The sequence below is a fragment of the Xiphophorus hellerii genome, chromosome 22 (assembly GCF_003331165.1).
Source record: "Xiphophorus hellerii strain 12219 chromosome 22, Xiphophorus_hellerii-4.1, whole genome shotgun sequence".
NCBI classification, from domain to species: Eukaryota; Metazoa; Chordata; class Actinopteri; order Cyprinodontiformes; family Poeciliidae; genus Xiphophorus; species Xiphophorus hellerii.
In genome coordinates, this window is record NC_045693.1 from 839,810 (window position 1) to 859,292 (window position 19,483).

The following is a 19,483-nucleotide window of genomic DNA, read 5'->3' on the forward strand; positions in this document are numbered from 1 at the left end:
GTTTTATTTATTTATTTCATAAGAATGTTTTATTTTGTACAGTTATTTCATGGACTTATGTTTTCTAACTGTTTTTATTTCATGTTCTTATATTCAAACGAGAGGGCGGAGAAGGCCACATTCAGGGTTTTCAGAACTAAAACGAGAATCAGAACCGAACACAGGAGACAACAGTTCCTGTGAAAACCTGAGATGGTTCATGTGAAGCTTCTTTTCACCTTCTCAACAATCAGAGGTTCTGATGGATCTGAAGCAGAGTGTCTGCGGTGTTCTGGTCAGTAATTTGTAAGTATTCAAAATTACAAATTATTTAACGTAATTATTTATTACGTTAAATAATTCAGTTGTTCCAGTGATGAAAGACCTCAGCAGGTTCTCCAGGAGGCTGAACCTCCTCTTCAGTGTGAGGAGGAGCAGTCCTCTTGGTCCTGGTCCGGTGTTCTGATCCGGGTCAGCCATCTGGACCTCTATTTGGCTCCATCACCACGCCACTAGAGGCAGTATCAGGCCCGAAAAGATGCGACTAAGGAGCAGATTTAGAAGTTCACAGAAAGCTACAGAATTTGTTAAAAACTGTGAGCTGCGCTGAAGTAAATAAAAGAGAAAAGTTCAAATACATGCTGAGAGTGAAAATCCTTCCTAAAGATGAAGATATATCACAGATTTCAAAAGAAAATAAAAACGGGAGACCGCGGATTATATGGGAAATAGCGCCCCCTTCACTTCCGGAGTGCAATGGTCCCATTTCCAAATAAGGTATGAGACTGACAGCGGTCCGTCCCGCCCCTTTCTGTTTGCTGCAGCGAGGTGGACTTGCATCCTCCATCCTCCTGGACACCTGGGCGCTCTGCTGCCCGCCCGCCGAGCTCCTCTCTCGGCTCTCAGAGGTCCAGAGCTCCGCGGCTCCTCAGCGGGTCTCTGTCAGCTCGCTGCCCGGCCCAGAGCGCTCTGAGGTCGGTCAGAGGACGGACAACAGCCCCTCAGATGAAGACTTTCATGCCTCACCTTGCGAGGTGAGTATGTGCGCTCGCGTGATCACAGGGATGACGTCAGAGGCAGTGTATGGGTATTCAATTATTATCATGAGCTTCACGCATTTCTGCCTGTAAACAGCCATGCGCGTGCGTGTTGGTGTCGGGGGCAGGGGGAGGTGGAGATTGTTCTGCTGCATGAAAAGGTTCCGAACCGGGAGTCTGATCCAGAACTCAGGATGCCGAACCAGGAGCTGAGATGGTCCGCATATGGAAACCATGGCAACCAAGCAGGGCGCACCGGAGACAGAACCCGACCAGAACATGAGGATGAGACTGAGGCAGGCCGGGCCTTCAGTCTGTTAGAGCTGGGCATCAAAATCACCTCAACGGTCTAGCTGTAAATACCGGTTACAGTATAAAACTATTTTACTTTATAATATGATGAAACAGATCCAGTTTTAGTTACATAATGTTTCAAACGTGTTTTTATTTACGTCACACTGCTAATAATACACATATCTCCATAATAACTTCTCTTCCGTCTTTTCATTGTTAAGCTGCCTTTATTAATACTTAAAGCTAACCCTAACACTAATCCCTTCAAAATAAAATCATATGCTCTCAAAACAGAAGTTAATCATTAACCGCCAAAAAGGGAAACAATCAAATACAGAACCAAATTTAGAACATCATGAAGCGATTTATAAAGTCCAGAGGACTCCAAAGCTTCATTCAACGACGAAGCTGAAGTTGGTTTCCGATTCGGGAAATGGCTAAAGGGCGATTCCACCTAATTATTCACAACCTTCCGCATCTTTAATCGACTCTAGTTTAAAAATTACAACACCTAGACTCTTCACACCTGGACTGGATTATTCTGCTCTTATAGCAGAATAATTAAAACCTTGTTTATCTTTTTGTGAAACCTTTATTTGATTTGTGAAGCTTCACTTAACAGACAGCTGCAGATCTTTCCTTCCAGCAGCCATCAAAATCTACAATACCTCTCTGAAGAATGAATGAGTTACACCAACATTTAATTTCCCTTTGGGATTAAAAAAAAACCTGCATGGAACTATTAACATGTAACTACTATTAGCATGTAGCTACCATCAGCATCTAGCTACTGTTAACATGTAGCTACTATTAGCATGTAGCTACCATCAGCATCTAGCTACTGTTAACATGTAGCTACTATTAGCATGTAGCTACCATCAGCATCTAGCTACTGTTAACATGTAGCTACTATTAGCATGTAGCTACTATTAGCATGTAGCTACCACACGCTGATGGTATCAGATCTGTCCGCGTTAGCGGTACTGCAGGTGCTACTATTTAGTGGATAGTAGCCCTGGCTGCCCTGGGGTACTGAGGCCAGGCTGCCTGCACAGCGTCCTCTGTAAGGACGGTGAAGTGTCTTGCCCAAGGACACGACGAGCCGTCACAGGGTGAACTGGTTGCTGATGGTTGCTCTCTGGGCCTCTTCAGGACCAGCAGCCGACAGTGACAGCTTCCTGTTCCTATTCCAGGTCACAGTCTGACCTCTGACCCCTCTGAGAAGCAGCAGGAGCGCCATGCAGGGCGGAGTAGCGGAGGCAGGGCCGTCCCCCCTGACAGAACATGGCGGCCTCATCGACACCCACAGGCCGGGGGCGGAGCCTCCCCAGCAGCTGGACCCCGGCTCCCTGACCCCCCCCCAGGCCTCCGGCCTCCTGTTTCGGCTGTGGGCGGAGTCTGGGGGCGGAGCCTGCTGTGAGACGACCTTCATCGAAAGCCCCACCCCCACCTGTTGCTCAGCCGGATCTTCCAGGGAGACGCTGCGACTCTCTGACAGCAAGTTACTGGAGCTCAGTGGAGATGAGGCCAAGATTCCCCCGATAACCTTTGACCCGGTCGGAGACGAGGAGCTGGAGGTCAGCATCCATCCATTGAGTCTGATGTAAACTGTGAGTGTATATATTGTGTATACAGAGTGTATATAGTGTGTATATAGTGTATATATAGTGTGTACTGTGTGTGTACTGTGTGTGTGAGCAGAGCGATCTCTCCAGCTCCTCCACTCACAGCGATGACGACTTCCTGCTGCTTCCTCCCAGAGATCATCGGAGCCTCAGCGTTTTCTCCATGCTCTGCTGCTTCTGGCCGCTCGGCATCGCTGCCTTCTACCTGGCGCAGCAGGTAGGTGGGCGGAGCCTGGGTGGGCGGATGTTATGTTAACCCATGACCTCCTGCAGTTTCTTCTTCTCTTGTTGCTGCCCACTCCCCACTTCGGTTGCTAAGTAACCGCTCTGCAGTCAGCCGTACTGAGCGTGCTCAGTACATGCTTGTTGCCATAGTAACGCTTCCCACACAAGAACTGATTTGAATAAACTTTATTCATCTTCCAGCCCAAAACACCAGGTCCCTGCAGCTCACACACTGTGGGTTCTGGTCCAGAAGTGGTTCTGATGGTTCTGATGTGTAGGTCTGGTTCTGACCCGATGGGGTCCAGAGTCTGTCCTGGTGATGTAACTTCCTCCTCAGCATGTCAGCGTTCATCTGATTCAGGTGTGTTAAACCAGGAAGAGAACTACAACATGGACGCTGGAACCTCCAGGACCCACTCTGGATCTCACCGGGTCAGAACCTTCAGGTGGAATCAGAAAACAGGCTTTTACTTTTCTGACCTGGTCATTGACATTTATTTTGAAAGTCCAAATGAGACTTGGGAAATGTGGAGTCTTTTATTTTGTAGGACCAAATCATTAAAAACGCTGGTCCAGTTGGACTGTGAGATCAGAACCACCAGATCCCCCGGACTCGGGTCCAGAAAGCATGAGAACATCAGGAGAACCCATCCAGAACCTGGTGGGAGGAAGCCCCGCCCCCTGGCCCTGATTGGCTGCAGAGTTTCACTGTATCTAATTTCTAGGAAACTGTTTCCTGTCAGCATGGCGGTTAATTGGCTGCGGCTCATCCTGAGCGTTGCCATGGCAATAGACGGTGGTGGGGGCAGTGCCGTGACTTCCTCCAGTACCACCAGAACCCGGTGTCCCACCGCGGGGTCGTGACCCCTGTCTCTGTCCGCAGACCAGCCGGGCGGTGTCTACAGGTGACCTCCACCTGGCCGGCTCCACCTCCAGGCGGGCGCTCTTCCTCGCCGTTCTCTCCATCACCATAGGAACCGGCATCTATGTGGGCGTTGCCGTGGCGCTCGTCGCCTACCTGTCCAAGAACCAGAAGTGGTAACCATGGCAACAGCAGCTGGGTCTGGAGCCTCGGGGGGTTCTACGGGTTTTTGGACTTTTGTGTCTTTTGGTTCTGGATTTTTCTCTGAAGGTTTTTGAATGTTTGTAAACCATCATCATCAGACTTCACCTGCCAGGTGGATGAAGAACCAGCAGAACCTGCTGTGGTTCTGGTCCAAACGGTTCTGATTCCCACTGGGAGGTTCTGGTTGCTCTGAACTGAATCTGGGTTTGTTTTCCTTCTGCAGCCGGTTCTGGTTCTGGTTCTGTCCACGGATCTCCCGGTTTCTGATTTGATGGAGCCGGGTTTTGTTCACAGTGACAAGGGCCGATGGTGTCGGACCGGCCCAGCAGAACCACGTGGGCCGGGTTTCCCTCATGCAGATGTGGACGAGGTTCTGCAGCTCTGACCCTGATGCAGGTTCTGTTCAGGTTCTGGTTTCAATCACGCTGCCACCTGAGCGTCCAGAGCCCGACCCGACCCGACCCGACCCGGTCCCCCCCCGGTGTTACTTCCTGCGTCAGCAGAACTAATCTGTCCTCTGAGCTCATTAACGTCCTGATCCGTTTAGCTGCTGCTAATATGAACCAGAACCAGCAGGTTCTGTAGAACCAGCAGGTTCTGTAGAACCTGCTGGTTCTGCCAGAGAACTCAGAATGTCTGATGAGGCTGTGACTTTTGACCGAGGTGCGGCCCAGGTTCTGGAGCCGTTTTGGGCCGATCCTCTCCAGAACCAGTCTCCTGTGGTTCTGTTCATGACCCGTTTAGATCCATTTTGTTCCTAAATAAACGGATTTTCCAATACTTGATCCTTTGATCTGAACGTCATTAAAGGAAAGTCTTTGGGGCCGCTGACCTTTGACCTCTGGAGCAGCCGGGGTGAGGAGGGATGTCTCCATGACGACGGGCTCCGGCTCGGCGCCACCTGCAGCTCATTTGGACGATGTTGAATAAAAGACGAACACGCTGATTGGTTCTGGACTTTTTATTTCTAGAGTTTCAGTCTGACTACGGGAAGCTTCGCCCTGAGCGCCGCCTGCCAGGCGCAGCTCCAGCAACACCACAAACACCACTCTGACATCACTTCCTGTTACAAATTTCCTGTGAAAATGTGATGTCAGTACTCAGGAAGTGCTGACATCATTTCCTGAGTGATGACGTCATAAGCTGTGTCCGAATTCAGGGTCTGCGTCTGTCGAAGGACGGATTTGTAGGCCAATTACGTCATAGCGTGGCGAGAAGGCCCGTCCGAATCCAAAGACTCGTCCAAATGTGTCCTTCTTTTCCCCAGATTTGAAGGATGGGTCGGCCCACCGTATCCCATAATTCATTGCGGGTCCCCAAGCGGGCGTTCAGGCAGAGCGACGATGGCGGTGAAAAGCGGTAAATTATTTTGTTACATTACACTTTAAATGACACAACGTGATTTTGTACAATGTAAGTGTGTAAGTCTCCAATATCAGCTCTGACATGGTGGCTCATGTCAGCTGCAGGTTGGGTTTACCGGAGCAGAACATGGTTAGAAAAACTGCGGCTAGTTTCCCCAGTGACTGGAAATTAAACACAGATATTATTCAGACATTTAACATTTAGCTGTAAAATGTTTGGTTTACTATTGAATTTATTCCTGATCAAATCGGTTTGATTGATTATAGTTAAGCCTTCAAACATGCTAGTTTTATTTAACTCTAATGGTTTATCCGAGATTCAGAGACTATTATATTTGAAAATGAATAATTTGCTTATATTTATTCCTGGTAGAAATGTGCTATACATGTTTGAACATTTAGAATCAAACTAACAGATTCATTTTTTCCTATGAACAGACTTTACTATAAAGGTGAAGAATAATACAGGAATCAGTAACACATGACTGAAAAACAAACTTCAGCTCCCTTGCTGTTTTTCTCTGCTTCACGGTTGCTAGGCAACCTGAGTTACGCTGAGGTGGGGGCGGGGCAGATGGAGGAAGCAACACCTGTGTGAATTCACTGCTTCTCTCTTCAGGTCTTGGTTTATTCTCCTTCCCAGGATGCAGACCTTGAATCCGGACACAGATAGTCTAGTCTGGCCACCTGACTTCCAGTGACATCGACTTGTTGAAACTCTTGTCATCTACTATCTGCTAGTAAAATACTCTGACATCACTTCCTGTTACTCTGACGTCACTATTTGTAGTTAGGCATGACTTCCTGCCTGCTGCTGTGTGTCTCTAACAGAACACCTGCAGCACAGCTCTGCATAAACTCCAGATGTGGAAGTGTTTACCTGCACAGGTGAGTAGGAAGGTGACCTGCTCTTTGGCTGTCTGTTTCCATAGCAACCCACCCAACCGGTACCGAGCCACCCGACCATCAGCGACGCACAAACTAAAATCTGGGCGTAAAAAAAGAAATGTTTGGCAAGAATCCTCCAAAGCTGCGCCCCCTGCAGGACAAACTGAGACACTGCAGCAGGAAGCCAGGAGTCAGGGCTGCCAGGTGGTACCGGCTGGTACCGGTCGGGCTCAGGTCATCTGGACCTCAGGTTCTGTTCAGTTAAAATGTTCTGGTGACAAATTTACAGACTGGAAGAAAACACACACAGTTCTCTGGCAGGGTGTGTGTTCAGTGTGTGTGTGTGTGTGTGTGTGTTGTGTTCAGTGTGTGTGTGTTCTGCACATGCTCAGTAGAGTCCGTCAGTCCGGGAAGCGGCGCCTCCTCTCTCGGCCCCCCGGCTCGGCGGGGGGCGGGGGGGGGGGGGGGGGGGGGGGCAGACGGCTGCGGTGGGGGAAGGGGAGGGGAGAGACCTCAGGATGCTGGTGGGCGGGGCTTCAGGTGGCGTCGGCGGAGGCCCCGCCCTCCTCCACCTGGTTGGCGCGGCCGAAGGTCTTGACCTTGGACAGAAGGTCGGCCAGCGTCTCCTTGAAGCCTTTCTCCAGCAGCCAGCCCTCGCTCTCACACTCCGGGTTCTCCGGGTCGGCCATCGTCTCCAGGGCCGTGCTCAGGTACTTCAGGCCCGCCACGTCCCCCGCCTGGCTCACTCACACACACACACACACACACACACACACACACACACACACACACACACAGAGGAGAAGTGAGTCTGGACAGATCAACATGGTTCAGCTCTGCACCAACCCGCAGCTTCCTGTTCCTGCAGCGATCTGATTGGAGCTTTCAGGTTCTGAACCAGGAGCACAGGCCCCCCTCTGCCCCCCCTCCAGGTGAGCTCAGGTGTGTCCTTCAGCCAGTAACTTCAGGTGTTGAACTTGTTGTTCTGACCCAGATAACGGGCCTCTTAGGCAATGTCCCTGACTTCCCAGAATGCACCCTGCTGCGGCAGATTAACCCCCCAGGAATAGTTCCTGCCCCCCAGGCAGATTACCTGCAGCAGCTCAGTCTGGACTTGGCTCTCTAGTCAGTCCGAGTCGCTGACGGACTGGACTCGGACTGTGGCGGGTTTCCGTGACCGGTCCGGTTCATAAGCAAACATGGCGGTAAATCTGATTAACATGGCAGCGTGCCGGGTCACCTGGTGCCGGTTCGGTCCAGGTGTTCTGACGATCATCTTGTTTTAAAACGGAGGATTAGGAACACGGCTGATCTTCCATGAACCCGTCCACGGGTTAAAGACTGCGGCTGGAGGAGGCGGGCAACCGGTTACCATGGCAACAGAGCGTCAGGCCCAGATCGATGGTTCTGTTCTGGTTCCAGTTGGGTTTTGGTTCTTTTCATGTGTCCTGTCCAAGAAGCCAGGTTCCAGCTACATCAACCCGCCAGCATCAGGCAGGATCGTCTCACTCCGACTCCCTGAAAACTTCCCAGAATGCAGCAGAGGACGAACTGGAGCGGCACGCCGCAGTTAGCATGTTAGCTGATGAAGGCTGGCTTCGAGTCTTCATCACTGAAGGCTTTCATCCACAACTTTCACCTTCAGAAGCAGGACCAGCTGAAAACAGAGGCTGCCTGTTAGCATGCTAACAGCTATCATTAGCATGCCACGCTAACTTTAAAGCAGTTTTTTATGTTCATGTGTTCCTTTGCCAGCATAAAGGACGAGTTTTAAAGTTCGTTCTGTGAAGAATGAAATCCAATTAATAACCTCGCCTTGTTAGCTTAACATGCCAAGACTAATGTAATGCTAACTTTAACATGCTAAGGCTACCTTCAGGATGTTAATGACTCTGAAGGTTATAGTTATATAATAAGTTTCTTTCTTTCTAATGTTTCCTTTGATGCTGTGAAGCATGTTAAACTGCTATGCTATCCCATGCTATCTGATGCTATCTGATGCTATTTGATGCTAACCAGATGAACTCGTCTCGTATCAATTCAACGTCACACACCAACTGCCGAGCCTGTTTTAGCAGGAAAGGAGATCCGACGGTTTGAACGAGAAACGGTGCAACTTCCATGAAAGAAAAGCTTCAAATAAGCTAACAGGCGGGTTTGGTGAGTCTTGGGTCCTGAAACCAGACAGCGGCCATGATGAGCTGCAGCTGATTATCTACTTGATTTGACTGACATTTACTTCCATAACCCTCTCATTCAACATTACAGAACAAATCAACAGATGTCGTTCATTTTCCCTAAAAGGTTTCATGGATGATGATCTTTGAGTTTCTGAATGTTTGCCTCCATCTGTTGCTACAGCAGTAGCATGCTAATGCTAATCCTTAATGTTAGTCTGTCAGGATTATTTTGTGAAGGTTTTTGCTCTAGTAAACGGCTTTGAACAGATTTCTGAATGAATGGTACAATACGGTGGTGGACACAGATAGCTAAAAGGTTAGCTGCTCTAACCCTAATGCACTAATAAACTTTAGTTTAGCTAATGCTGGACTAATGCCATGGCATTTAACAGGGGCTAAAGCTAAAGCACAGACCAGCATGGTATTTAGCAGGAGCTAATGCTAAAGTACTGAATCCAATCATGTTGAAATCCAGCATGATGAGCAGAACATGAAGAAACTCAAACCTATTCATATGTGAGCTACTGTATTTATCTGAATAACATCCTGGTTATGTGTTCATGTGTTTTTCTTTTATTGTGTCTTTTTATTGTCAATTGCTAAATAAAGTTTCTTGTAAAAAAGGGAACGCAACAACAGGAAGTGGAACTGCTGCATCTAAAACTACTTCAAAATAAGAGTTGAGTATAAAGGTCTAACTACCCAACAGTTGATAACCAAACCTTCAACACAGATGTTGACCTTTATTCAGATGAAATTGGACAAAACTGAAGGAAATTTGCACTTTAGACTTTGTTACCAAAAATGCTGAAGCACTAAATGAAAATCTGGTAACTAAACCTGCTAACATTAGCCTGCTAAGGCTAACAGCCATTAGCCTGAGATGTTCAGGGTGTTCCAGTGGCCTGAAGCCTGAAGCTAATTTATAGCCACTGTTAATAAATCTATAATGGTTTTATGTAAATATATCAAATAGTGTTGAGCAGCTTGAGCTCTGTGGAAACCACAGCAGATCAGCTCATAGCCGCCCTTATAAAAAATCCCATCAAAGTCACATGAGATCACATGAAAACCACACATGTGGTTCACACAACGTTTTACATGAGATTCCCATGTGATCACATGGGAATCACGTGATACACACATTTCCACATGTGGAAATATGTGATATACATATATACAATTATAAAATAATGGGACCACCTTTTTTACCATGAAAATGTCCAGTTTCTTCATATTATTCACTTTTCATGATGAATATGAGGTCACATGTCAATCTCATATGATTTTCTAAGACATAACTGCAAACTAAAGTAAACTTGTAGCTATGAATCAAGACTTCCTAGACAAGTATATATGTACACAAAACAACAATTTATTTACTTCTGTTTGAAACTGTTGAGAACCAGAAACAACTTTTAACATCTGAGCATGACATCATACAGGTTTACGTCCAAATTAGACCCAGACAATAAACATGTGGAAACCAGAAACGGGTTTAATACCATCAGTGCCGGTCCAGAGAGGGAAAACAGAACCTCAGGTAAAACCTGACTGGTCCTTCACGTTGTTTCAGGAGAAACTGTAGCATTCAACTGTGAGCTCTCTGAGTCTCCTTAATGTCTTTAAGGGTGGTTAGAACACACACACACACACACACACACACACACACACACATGTTGGCATTGGTGGCTTGTATAGGGGTCTTCTTATATGTGCCAGTAACCACAGTGCTGTGGGTGCTGATGCTCAGGTGGGGAGTTTTCCTTCTCCAGTGCTGAAGGTGATGAGGTCTCTGGGTCCTGATCTGTTGCCCCATTCATTCCTCATCTGAGCTTCACTGGACCACTGGCCTCCAACAAACTGTAAAAATTAATAAAACAAAGCTCCTATGATCTGGACTACATTTTATTTACACACACCCACAGCAGAGTCCTACTTTTACATCAGTGTGTAGTTGGCCAGAATGACTCTGATCTGCTAAATAAAGCAGCATAACGTGACGTTGTTTGGTGATTATCCTGTCAGGCTAAAAAACACTTCAGTTGATAAAACTATAATTCTCTTGGCAATTAAATGAAAAATCATGCAGCGTTAAAAACAGTAACAGGTCAATTTATATTTTTCTACTGGAAGAATGTCATCATAATAGCAGCTCACACATCATGGAGGGAGAAATGGACATTTTATTATAACGGTCCTCAATTTTAACTTTGACTGAGTAAACAGCTGCCGTCTGTTGTTCCCTCCATTAAAAAATAACCGAGGTAAAGTTTAAGTAGTGAAGCATCAAATCCACACTAATTTGTTTTAGGAGCTGTAGGACTCAGGATAAAGCCTTCAAACTGTAAAATGGGCCAGCGTTCAGCTAACGTTTAGCTAGCTTAGCATGACTTCAGTACTAAGGAAAAGTTCACCGGTACATCACTATCAGTACGTGTTACTTTCCAGATTTATATTTCTGTCTAAACATTTTCGATACACCTCGAGATTCAAATCAAGTAAAACATTTCTCACCTTTTCTTTGGGAAAAAAGCCAAACTCTTCAAGTCCATTTTATCCATAAAAAAGAGAAAGAAAGCAAAAAACTATCCGCTTTTTTCTTCTTTTTTTAACGTCCTCAACTGTCTGAAGAATCTTCTAGAGTTGGTTGGGCTTGAAAACATCTCGCGAGATTTTTGAAATAATGAGATCTGAGATAAATCTTTATTGTCATTGTCACAAGAACAATGAAATTTAAAAGGTGCCATCAGTCAGTGCATATGCTTAAAAACAAAAAATAACTGTCTCACAATTCACACACAATGTAAGAATTAAATAACAAATAACTGGTAAAAAAACCAATAAATAAGAACAGCCACATTCTCACATCCATCATTCATGATGATTAATGGTTGTTTTTGATTGCATTTAGTTTTATTATTGCTGTCGGGTAGAAACTGTCTCTGAGACGGTTGGTTCTGGTTCTGGTTGCTCTGTATCTTCTGCCTGAAGGCAGCAGTGTGAACAGAGAAGGTCCGGGGTGAGAAGTGTCCTTTGTGATGTGTTGTGCTTTTCTTAGACAGCGGTCGCTGTGCAGGTCCTCCAGTGAGGGGAGAGGGCAGCCAATGATTTTTTGGGCTGTATTCACAACCCTTTGGAGAGCTTTCCTTTGAGCCGCAGTGCTGCTGTTATACCAGACGCAGATACAGTAGGTCAGTATGCTCTCTATGGAGCACTTGTAGAAGGACACCAGCAGCTTCTCCTTGATGCTGTTCCTCCTGAGAACCCTCAGGAAGTTACAGTCTTTGCTGGGCCTTTTTTATCAGCTCCAAGGTGTTCATGTTCCATGTGAGGCCCTGCTCAATGTGGACCCCCAGGAAACGGAAATCAGCTACCCTCTCCACACATTTTCCCCCAATGGTTAGTGGTGTAATGTCCGTTTTATTCCTCCTGTAATCTATTATGAGTTCTTTTGTCTTTGAGTTGTTGAGGAGCAGATTGTTCTCCCTGCACCACACCAACAGCCGCTCCACCTCCCCCCTGTAGGCGGACTCGTCGCCTCCTGAGATGAGCCCCACCACTGTGGTGTCATCAGCAAACTTGATGATGGTGTTGCTGTGGTGGGCAGAGGTGCAGTCGTATGTGTACAGACAATAGAGCAGGGGGCTCAGCACACAGCCCTGTGGAGAGCCAGTACTAAGGCTGAGGGCAGTGGATGTATGTTTTCCCACCCTAACTCTCTGCTGTCGGTTGGTCAGGAAGCTCAGAATCCACATGCAGGTGGAGTGAGGGAGGCCCAGGTCCCCCAGTTTGTCCACCAGTCTGTGAGGGAGGATGGTATTAAAAGCAGAGCTGTAGTCTACAAAGAGCATCCGCACATAGCTCCCCTGCTGCTCCAGATGTGACAGAGCAGCATGGAGGGCTGTGATCACGGCGTCCTCTGTGGATCTGTTGGCTCTGTAGGCGAACTGGTGGGGGTCAAAGCCAGGAGGGAGAAGTGCTGTGATGTGACCCCGGACCAGTTTTTCAAAACACTTCGTCACCACAGGGGTTAGTGCCACTGGCCGGTAGTCGTTGAGGCAGGAGATGTGAGGTTTCTTGGGTATGGGGACTATGGTGGAAGATTTCAGGCAGGATGGGACTGTAGACAGGGCTAGGGACTGGTTGAAGATCCTGGTGAAGACTCCAGCCAGCTGATCGGCGCAGTCTTTCAAGACACGTCCAGGGACGCCATCAGGTCCAGCAGCCTTCCTTGGGTTGACGGCCCGCAGTGTGCGCATCACCTCGTGCTCCTCTACAACGAGGAGTGTGGTGTTGTGGGTCGCTTGGTGTAGTGTGGCTGCCTCTGTTGGCTTCACCTCAAAGCGGGCAAGAAGAGGTTCAGCTCCTCTGCCAGCGTGGCGTCGCCTTCCGCAGCTGCGAGGTTGGTCCTGTAGTTGGTGAGATGCTGGATTCCCTGCCACACCTGCCTGCTGTTGTTGCTGGCAAGGTAGCCCTCTATCCTCCTCCTGTAGTCAGACTTACCCATTCTGATGCCGCTCTTCAAGTTAGCTCGGGCTGTACTGTAGACGGTCCTGTCCCCAGACCTGAAGGCGGTATTCCTGGTCTTTAGCAGTCGCTGGACCTCCTGAGTCATCCAGGGCTTCTGGTTTGGGAAGACCCGGATGCGTTTATCCACAGCTACAGTGTCAATACAGTTCTTGATGTAGCACAGTACACTGTCTGTAAAAACCTCCAGGTCCTGATGTTCAAAAACATCCTAGTTTGTCCTGTCGAAACAGTCCTGCAGCTGCTGTGTCGCATCCTGGGGCCAGGATTTGATGGTTTTGGTGATGGTTGGAGCAGTTTTCCTGAGGGGGGCATAAGCAGGAATTAAATGCAGGGACAGGTGATCCGACTGACCCAGGTGAGGAAGTGGTCTAGCCCTGTAGCCTAGCTTGATGTTGGAGTAGACTTTGTCCAGAGTGTTAGCCTCTCTTGTAGCACACTTTACATCAGGGGTGGGCACTCCTGGTCCTCGAGGGCCGGTGTCCTGCAACCTTTAGATGCATCTCTACTTCAACACACCTGAGTCAAATAATGAGGTCGTTAGCAGGACTCTGGAGAACTTGACTGCACTTAGGAGGTGATTCAGCTGTTGGATTCAGGTGTGTTGGACCAGGGAGACATCCAAGAGTTGCAGGACACCGGCCCTCGAGGACCAGGATTGCCCACCCCTGCTTTACATGCTGGTGGAACTTGGGGAGCGCCGTCTTCAGGTCTGCATGGTTGAAGTCCCCCGCTATGATGTGCACAGCATCTGGATAGATGCTCTGCAGATGGCTAATGCTGCCATGCAAAAGTCCAATAGCTGTTTTAGCATTAGCATCCGGTAGTATGTAAACAGCGGTTACCATGACTACGGTGAACTCTCTGGGGAGGTATATTGGTCTGCATCTAACAGTCACATACTCCAGGTCTGGGCAGCAATGGCTGATGACAGTCGCTGTGTTAGTAACCAGGTGTTGTTCAGGTACACACAGAGCCTCCTCCTCTGCTCTTACCGGAGTCCTTCGTTCTGTCGTGGCGCTGTACTGTGTAGCCTGCTAGCTCGATGGCAGAGTCCGCTACGTCTGGATGCAGCCAGGTCTCCGTGATCAGAAGAATACAGCTGTCCTTCACTGCGCTGTGAGATGCAGCCTGTAGTCTCAGTTCATCCATCTTGTTTGCAAGGGATCTGGCGTTGGAGAGAAACAGGCTGGGGAGCGGTGGTTTGTGTGGTTGCCTCCGTAGCCTAGCTAGCAGGCCGGGCCTGCAGCCCCGCTTCTGCCTTCTCTCTCTACGCCGCCGCCGCTTCCTCCCTGCTGCGATGGTAATCCACGGCGCGCCGGGGCTCCTCGCCATGTCCCCCGGAATATTGAACAAGTTGAAAATCAGCTGTAACATCTCGTTCGTAGCGGGCACCGATCGTCAGGAGATCGTCCCGACTGTATATTTTGTTTGTCTGACATGAACACAAATCAACACAAGCAGCCAAACATAACATAGCACCGACCGAGAGAGCAACGGGCCGCTGCAACTGCGCGCGCCGCCATCTTGGGGAAAAAAAAAAAAAAAAAGGTATATATAAATATATATATATATACCTTTTTTTTTTTTATATATATATATATATAAAAAATATATATATATATAAAATATATATATATATTTTTATAAATATATATATATATATATATTTTATATATATATATATATATATATATATATATATATATATATACATACACACAGTGATGGAATAGTTACTTTGAAAAAGTAACTTTAATTGGATTACTGATTACTTGATTTGGAAAGTAACTAAGTTACATTAAAAGTAACTTTTTTAGTTACTTTCAGCAGCTGCTAACAACAACGCTGTGAAAATGACATTGATTTTTGCCAAAACTTAATTGTAAACTATTTTATAATAGTAACATCAACAATGTGTCTCCACTGATAAGGTTGAACTGAAGGGGAGATTTTTTAATGGTTACAATAAAAAAAAAAAAACATTAGTAATTTGTGCAGTTTTTGTGTTTTCCACTATTGTCTGGAAAACTCTAAGGATTTTAACCCTCAGCCTCCAGGTTCTGTGTTTGGTGTCAGAGGTCAGAGGTCAGAGCTCCTCCTGCGGCTCCACAGTTCAGATGGCTGCTGCACAGATTAGTGACATTTATCTTAATATTAATAATTATAATGGCATTTAGTTGCACAACTTTACGGACTCATTCATTCGTGGCTGTTTCCACGTTTATTGCTCTGTTCATATTAGTCTCCATGTTTCCAATGTTCTGGACATCTGGACGTCATTCACAGGTAATATATTAACTTTAACAGAGACACAGCGGGACGGATCATCCTGGAAATGATGGACAGGGAGAGTCTGACTAAAACTAGCTGCAGGTCAGACACATTCTGGGGTTTCTGTCTGTTTATTTCCAAGCCCAAATGAACAACTTCACCTTCAAAAACCAGCCCAGAAAGCGACTCATTAAATTTGCTAGCAACTTAAAAAAAAATAAGCCACTTATATTAATCGGACTTGGCGACAGAAACTCAAAGTAGTTCCTGTTTTTCTACCAACAAAATGCGCATCTCCCTCCATTGTTTACGTTTCTGTCGCATAGAAACGGCGATCACTCGACAAGACGTAGAGGAAATAAAATTAAATTCCAAAAGAAAATAGTAACGCAAAATGATTTTGATAAGTAACTGTAGTCTGACTACTGGATATGAAATAGCAACGCGTTAGATTATTGGTTACTGAAAAAAGTGGTCCAACGTCAGTAACATGTTACTGACGTCACTGTATATCATTTATATATATATATATATATATATATATATATATATATATAATAGCTCAGACTTAAACCCTTTTATTTTGTATTATTTTATTTTATAAAGCATTTTAAACCTTTATTTCACACCAGTTAGTTATTTTTTTAGTTAACTATATACTTTACATTATTAGCAAATATTTCTATTAACACATAAAATATAAGTGTTGCTTTGTCTTAAAGTTGAAGTTTATGCCTCTGGCATAACTTAACATTTATTTAATTTATACCAGAGGCACATAAACTGAGGCATGTGAGAAATATGTGATCGCATGTTGAATAAACCATGGATCACATGATCAAAATACTTTATCACATGTGGAACATGTGAACCACATGTGATCACGTGAATTTCATGGGATTTTTTGTAAGGGCACTGTAAAGCACGGTGGAGGAGGGATGATGATGTGGGACAGTTTGTGACTAATGGATTCCTGATAATGAAGCTACAGTTCTGACTGACCAGTGAGAACCAGACAGACGTCACGACGCTTCACTAACTCCGGTTCTGTCCCTTTAAGAACGCATGTCGCTGATTGGCTGCGGCAGTGTGGGCGGAGCCTTACCTCCAGGACGATGGTGAAGATGAGCAGCGCTCCGATGCTGTTCATGATGCCGCTGTAGTAGGAGAAGACGGCCTGGCGGCAGCCGCGGTTCCAGATGTTCAGCTCCTCGGTGCGGTGGTCGTAGTCGTAGTGGGCGGAGTTATTGGTCAGGTGATGCTGGATGCAGGGGCGGGGCGAGCCGGGGTTACAGCAGCTGAACGGGACGCTGTCCATCAGGTACTTCCCCTCCACATTACTGAGGACACGGCTGAGGGACAAACACACAGGTCAGACCCTGATAGGAGGCGGGCGGGGCGCCGGGCGGGGCGCCGGGCGGGGCGCCGGGCGGGGCGCCGGGCGGGGCGCCGGGCGGGGCGCCGGGCGGGGCGCCGGGCGGGGCACCGGGCGGGGCGCCGGGCGGGGCGGGCGGGGCGGGCGGGGCCTTTTAAAGGGCTCTGCTCAGATATGAGATGGAGAATCGTGGAGGGTTCCTCATAGAAGGCTGACCTTCCAAACTGAGCATGCTCAGACTGACTGATCAGCACAGAAGATACAAAACTTTTAAAAATCAGTGAAACATCGGAGCAGCAGGGAGGTGAAGTTCTGGTTCTGGTTCTAGCCCCCTGAGCCTTCACACCTCCATCTGGTCGTGTTATCAGAGACCTGATTGGTCCTTCAGTACCTCCAACCACTTCCTGCTCCACCCACCCTAACCCTGGAACTCCACCAGAACCACCTCCAGAACCCCAGAGACCTGGACCGCACTGCGGTGAAACCACCTTACACACTAATCAGTTCAGGACCTTCAACCACCCGCTGCTTTTTGTTATTATTGCTGTGATGACATAATCAGTTTTATGCAGATTAGGCTCTTTTTGAGTTTCACTTTCTAACGGGTCGGGTCTGCTGCAGAACGTTCCCCTGCTGCTGCCTCAGAGGCCGTAAACTTTGACCTCCTTAAGCCCAGATTGATCCCCTGCTGAGTCCCTGAACGCAACAATCCACCTGCAGCTTTACCTCACCAAGGAACTAAAACCAGCCCAGATTCTCCTCTGAACCCGACCTGCCGTGTTCAGGTACTCACTCTTTGACCACGTCGTTGCTCATGTCCAGGTAGCGGTTGCTGATCCACTGCACCTCGAACCAGTCCCTGAAGTTGTTGTTTCCGCAGCACCGGAACTCGATCTGAGTCATGTCCAGCGTCCGCTTCATGAAGCAGCGTCCCGGCGTGTCCGTGTCCTTGTAGAAGCGGATGGCGTTCTTCAGGCCCTCGGCCAGCGTCAGGTACACGGCGAACTGCATGAGGAAGGAGAGCAGCACCAGCAGCAGCAGCAGCGCATTGAAGCCGCAGCACAGCAGCATGTAGGGCCGCAGCATCGGCTTCATCTTGGAGAACTTCTGGGGGTCCAGAGAGTCGTGGCACAGCTTCCCCCCGAAGGCGTTCAGGCCGCAGGACAGCATGCCCACCAGAATCAGCAGGTTGGGCACCAGGTGGCTCTCGTTGTTGTCCATGATCTCGCTCCTCTTCCTCAGCTCGATTTTGAAGAAGATGCCGAGGCTGAAGAGGATGATGCCCACGATGACGGCGAGCCAGTAGAGCATCCAGAGACCCTGAGCCAGCTTGACCCGCTTCTGCAGGTTGAACTTCAACGACAGGAACGGCATGGCGTCGGCTCGCGGCGACGGTCCCGAACGGGTCTGCAGAACGACGAGGCTCAGAGCCGCAAGCCGTCCCAGGAGGAGCTCAGGAACTGGACCGCAGGGTTCTGAGTCATGATGGGGAACCGGCAGCAGGAACCAGCGCGAAGCGGAGCGGAGGTGTGAATGTGAGCGGCAGCCTGGCGTCCTGCTAAAGCCGCTCCTGATCTGATTAGCAGCGGATCATCTGAGGCTCTAATCCTCCAATTACTGCTAATGGGTTTGGAGCTAAGCAGCAGCTTCCTGTCAGACGGCTCACCTGGTCCCGCCCCCGCACAGGTGAGGCCCAGCAATCAGCAATCTAAATCTGAGGATGCTGTTACTATGACAACAGCTTGTCAACAGTCAACACGTCATCGTCTATGGCGCCACCTCCAGGGTCGGACAGGTCTTCAGTCCATCAGAGAACATGGATGGCTTAACCATCGCCATGCCGAACACGACGTAGCAGGCGGAGTTTCCCTGGTAGTCATGGTAACCACCCCGAGAAGATCCTCAAAGTCCTGATCCGGGTCCACTGCCAATAAATGACAAGCCTGGCTGTCTCTGTGGGCAGCCAATGTCCCCAATGTCCCCCAATGTTCCCAAATGTCCCCCATTGTTCCAATGTTCCCAAATGTCCCCCAATGTTCCCAAATGTCCCCCATTGTTCCCAAATGTTCCCAAATGTCCCCCAATGCCGCCGGGCCTGGACTGAATCACTCATAGCTAACCCGCCTGCTTTAGCCTTAAAGGATCTCAGACTTTCGGCTCTACTGCAGTTTTCTGGCAGTTTGTTCCAGGATTTGTGGTCATAGAAGGGGACCAGAACCAGAACCAGCAGACCTCAGGTCGGCAGGTTTACCCAGCAGTAGTCTGGCTGAAGTTTTAGCCAGAATCCGACCCAACCGGATCGGACCAGACGGGCACAATAGTCACCTGAGCTGGACCGGATCAGGAAGGACGGGCTTTTATTCTGGAACATTCACACAATTTATCCTGGCTGAAACCCTGGAAGGTTCTGGACCCACCTGGACCCGTCCTGTTTGGGCAGAACCTCCATCGCAGCTTCAGCCGAGCCTTCTGGGTTGTAAATTTTTTTTTTTTTTAAACTTTTTTCAGGAGAAAAATCTGAACTAAAACTGGATCATGATCAAATTAGTCTGGGAGAAATGAACCAAATGTTCTGTAAACCGGGTCAGTACCAACCGACCACCAGAACCTGCTGCTGGGCATCCATCTTGTCTCCTCCTTGATGTT

At 47.9% G+C, this 19,483-nt stretch overlaps 2 protein-coding genes and 2 long non-coding RNA genes across 7 annotated transcripts; 2 read left to right on the forward strand and 2 right to left on the reverse strand.

Moving 5' to 3' along the window:
- The first annotated feature begins 803 nt into the window (after positions 1 to 803).
- Positions 804 to 5,011, forward strand: syndig1 (synapse differentiation inducing 1). 4 transcript variants are annotated; one of them, XM_032552866.1, is made up of 6 exons: positions 804 to 1,013; positions 2,504 to 2,887; positions 3,012 to 3,152; positions 4,044 to 4,238; positions 4,442 to 4,820; positions 4,851 to 5,011. In XM_032552866.1, the coding sequence occupies exons 2-4, from the start codon at positions 2,549 to 2,551 to the stop codon at positions 4,200 to 4,202; spliced, it is 639 nt and encodes a 212-aa protein (XP_032408757.1). In that variant the 5' UTR covers positions 804 to 1,013; positions 2,504 to 2,548; the 3' UTR covers positions 4,203 to 4,238; positions 4,442 to 4,820; positions 4,851 to 5,011. The 4 variants fall into 4 exon arrangements, with proteins under 4 accessions (XP_032408757.1, XP_032408758.1, XP_032408755.1 ...); XM_032552867.1 differs by having other exon boundaries at positions 4,044 to 4,234; positions 4,450 to 4,820; XM_032552864.1 differs by having other exon boundaries at positions 4,044 to 4,820.
- Positions 5,012 to 5,172: 161 nt separating this feature from the next.
- prph2b (peripherin 2b (retinal degeneration, slow)) lies at positions 5,173 to 19,481 on the reverse strand. Its single transcript, XM_032552843.1, has 3 exons — positions 17,631 to 19,481; positions 16,568 to 16,814; positions 5,173 to 7,215 (listed from the first exon to the last, which is right to left on the reverse strand). The coding sequence occupies exons 1-3, from the start codon at positions 18,209 to 18,211 to the stop codon at positions 7,015 to 7,017; spliced, it is 1,029 nt and encodes a 342-aa protein (XP_032408734.1). The 5' UTR covers positions 18,212 to 19,481; the 3' UTR covers positions 5,173 to 7,014.
- Positions 7,234 to 11,183, forward strand: LOC116713003 (uncharacterized). Its single transcript, XR_004337764.1, has 2 exons — positions 7,234 to 7,942; positions 7,973 to 11,183. It is a non-coding gene; the product is annotated as an uncharacterized LOC116713003 (long non-coding RNA).
- LOC116712998 (uncharacterized) lies at positions 10,014 to 11,428 on the reverse strand. The gene is made up of 2 exons (XR_004337760.1): positions 11,176 to 11,428; positions 10,014 to 10,521 (listed from the first exon to the last, which is right to left on the reverse strand). It is a non-coding gene; the product is annotated as an uncharacterized LOC116712998 (long non-coding RNA).
- Positions 19,482 to 19,483: the final 2 nt, after the last annotated feature.

Bases quoted from the DNA above. Each gene is read 5' to 3' on its own strand.
- syndig1 (XM_032552864.1), top strand. From the start codon at position 2,549: ATGCAGGGCGGAGTAGCGGAGGCAGGGCCGTCCCCCCTGACAGAACAT. The intron at 2,888-3,011 runs GTCAGCATCCAT...GTGTGTGAGCAG, and splicing joins TCGGAGACGAGGAGCTGGAG to AGCGATCTCTCCAGCTCCTC. The intron at 3,153-4,043 runs GTAGGTGGGCGG...CTCTGTCCGCAG, and splicing joins CCTTCTACCTGGCGCAGCAG to ACCAGCCGGGCGGTGTCTAC.
- prph2b (XM_032552843.1), bottom strand. From the start codon at position 18,211: ATGCCGTTCCTGTCGTTGAAGTTCAACCTGCAGAAGCGGGTCAAGCTG. The intron at 16,815-17,630 runs GTGAGTACCTGA...TTTGTCCCTCAG, and splicing joins AGCAACGACGTGGTCAAAGA to CCGTGTCCTCAGTAATGTGG. The intron at 7,216-16,567 runs GTAAGGCTCCGC...TGAGTGAGCCAG, and splicing joins TCTTCACCATCGTCCTGGAG to GCGGGGGACGTGGCGGGCCT.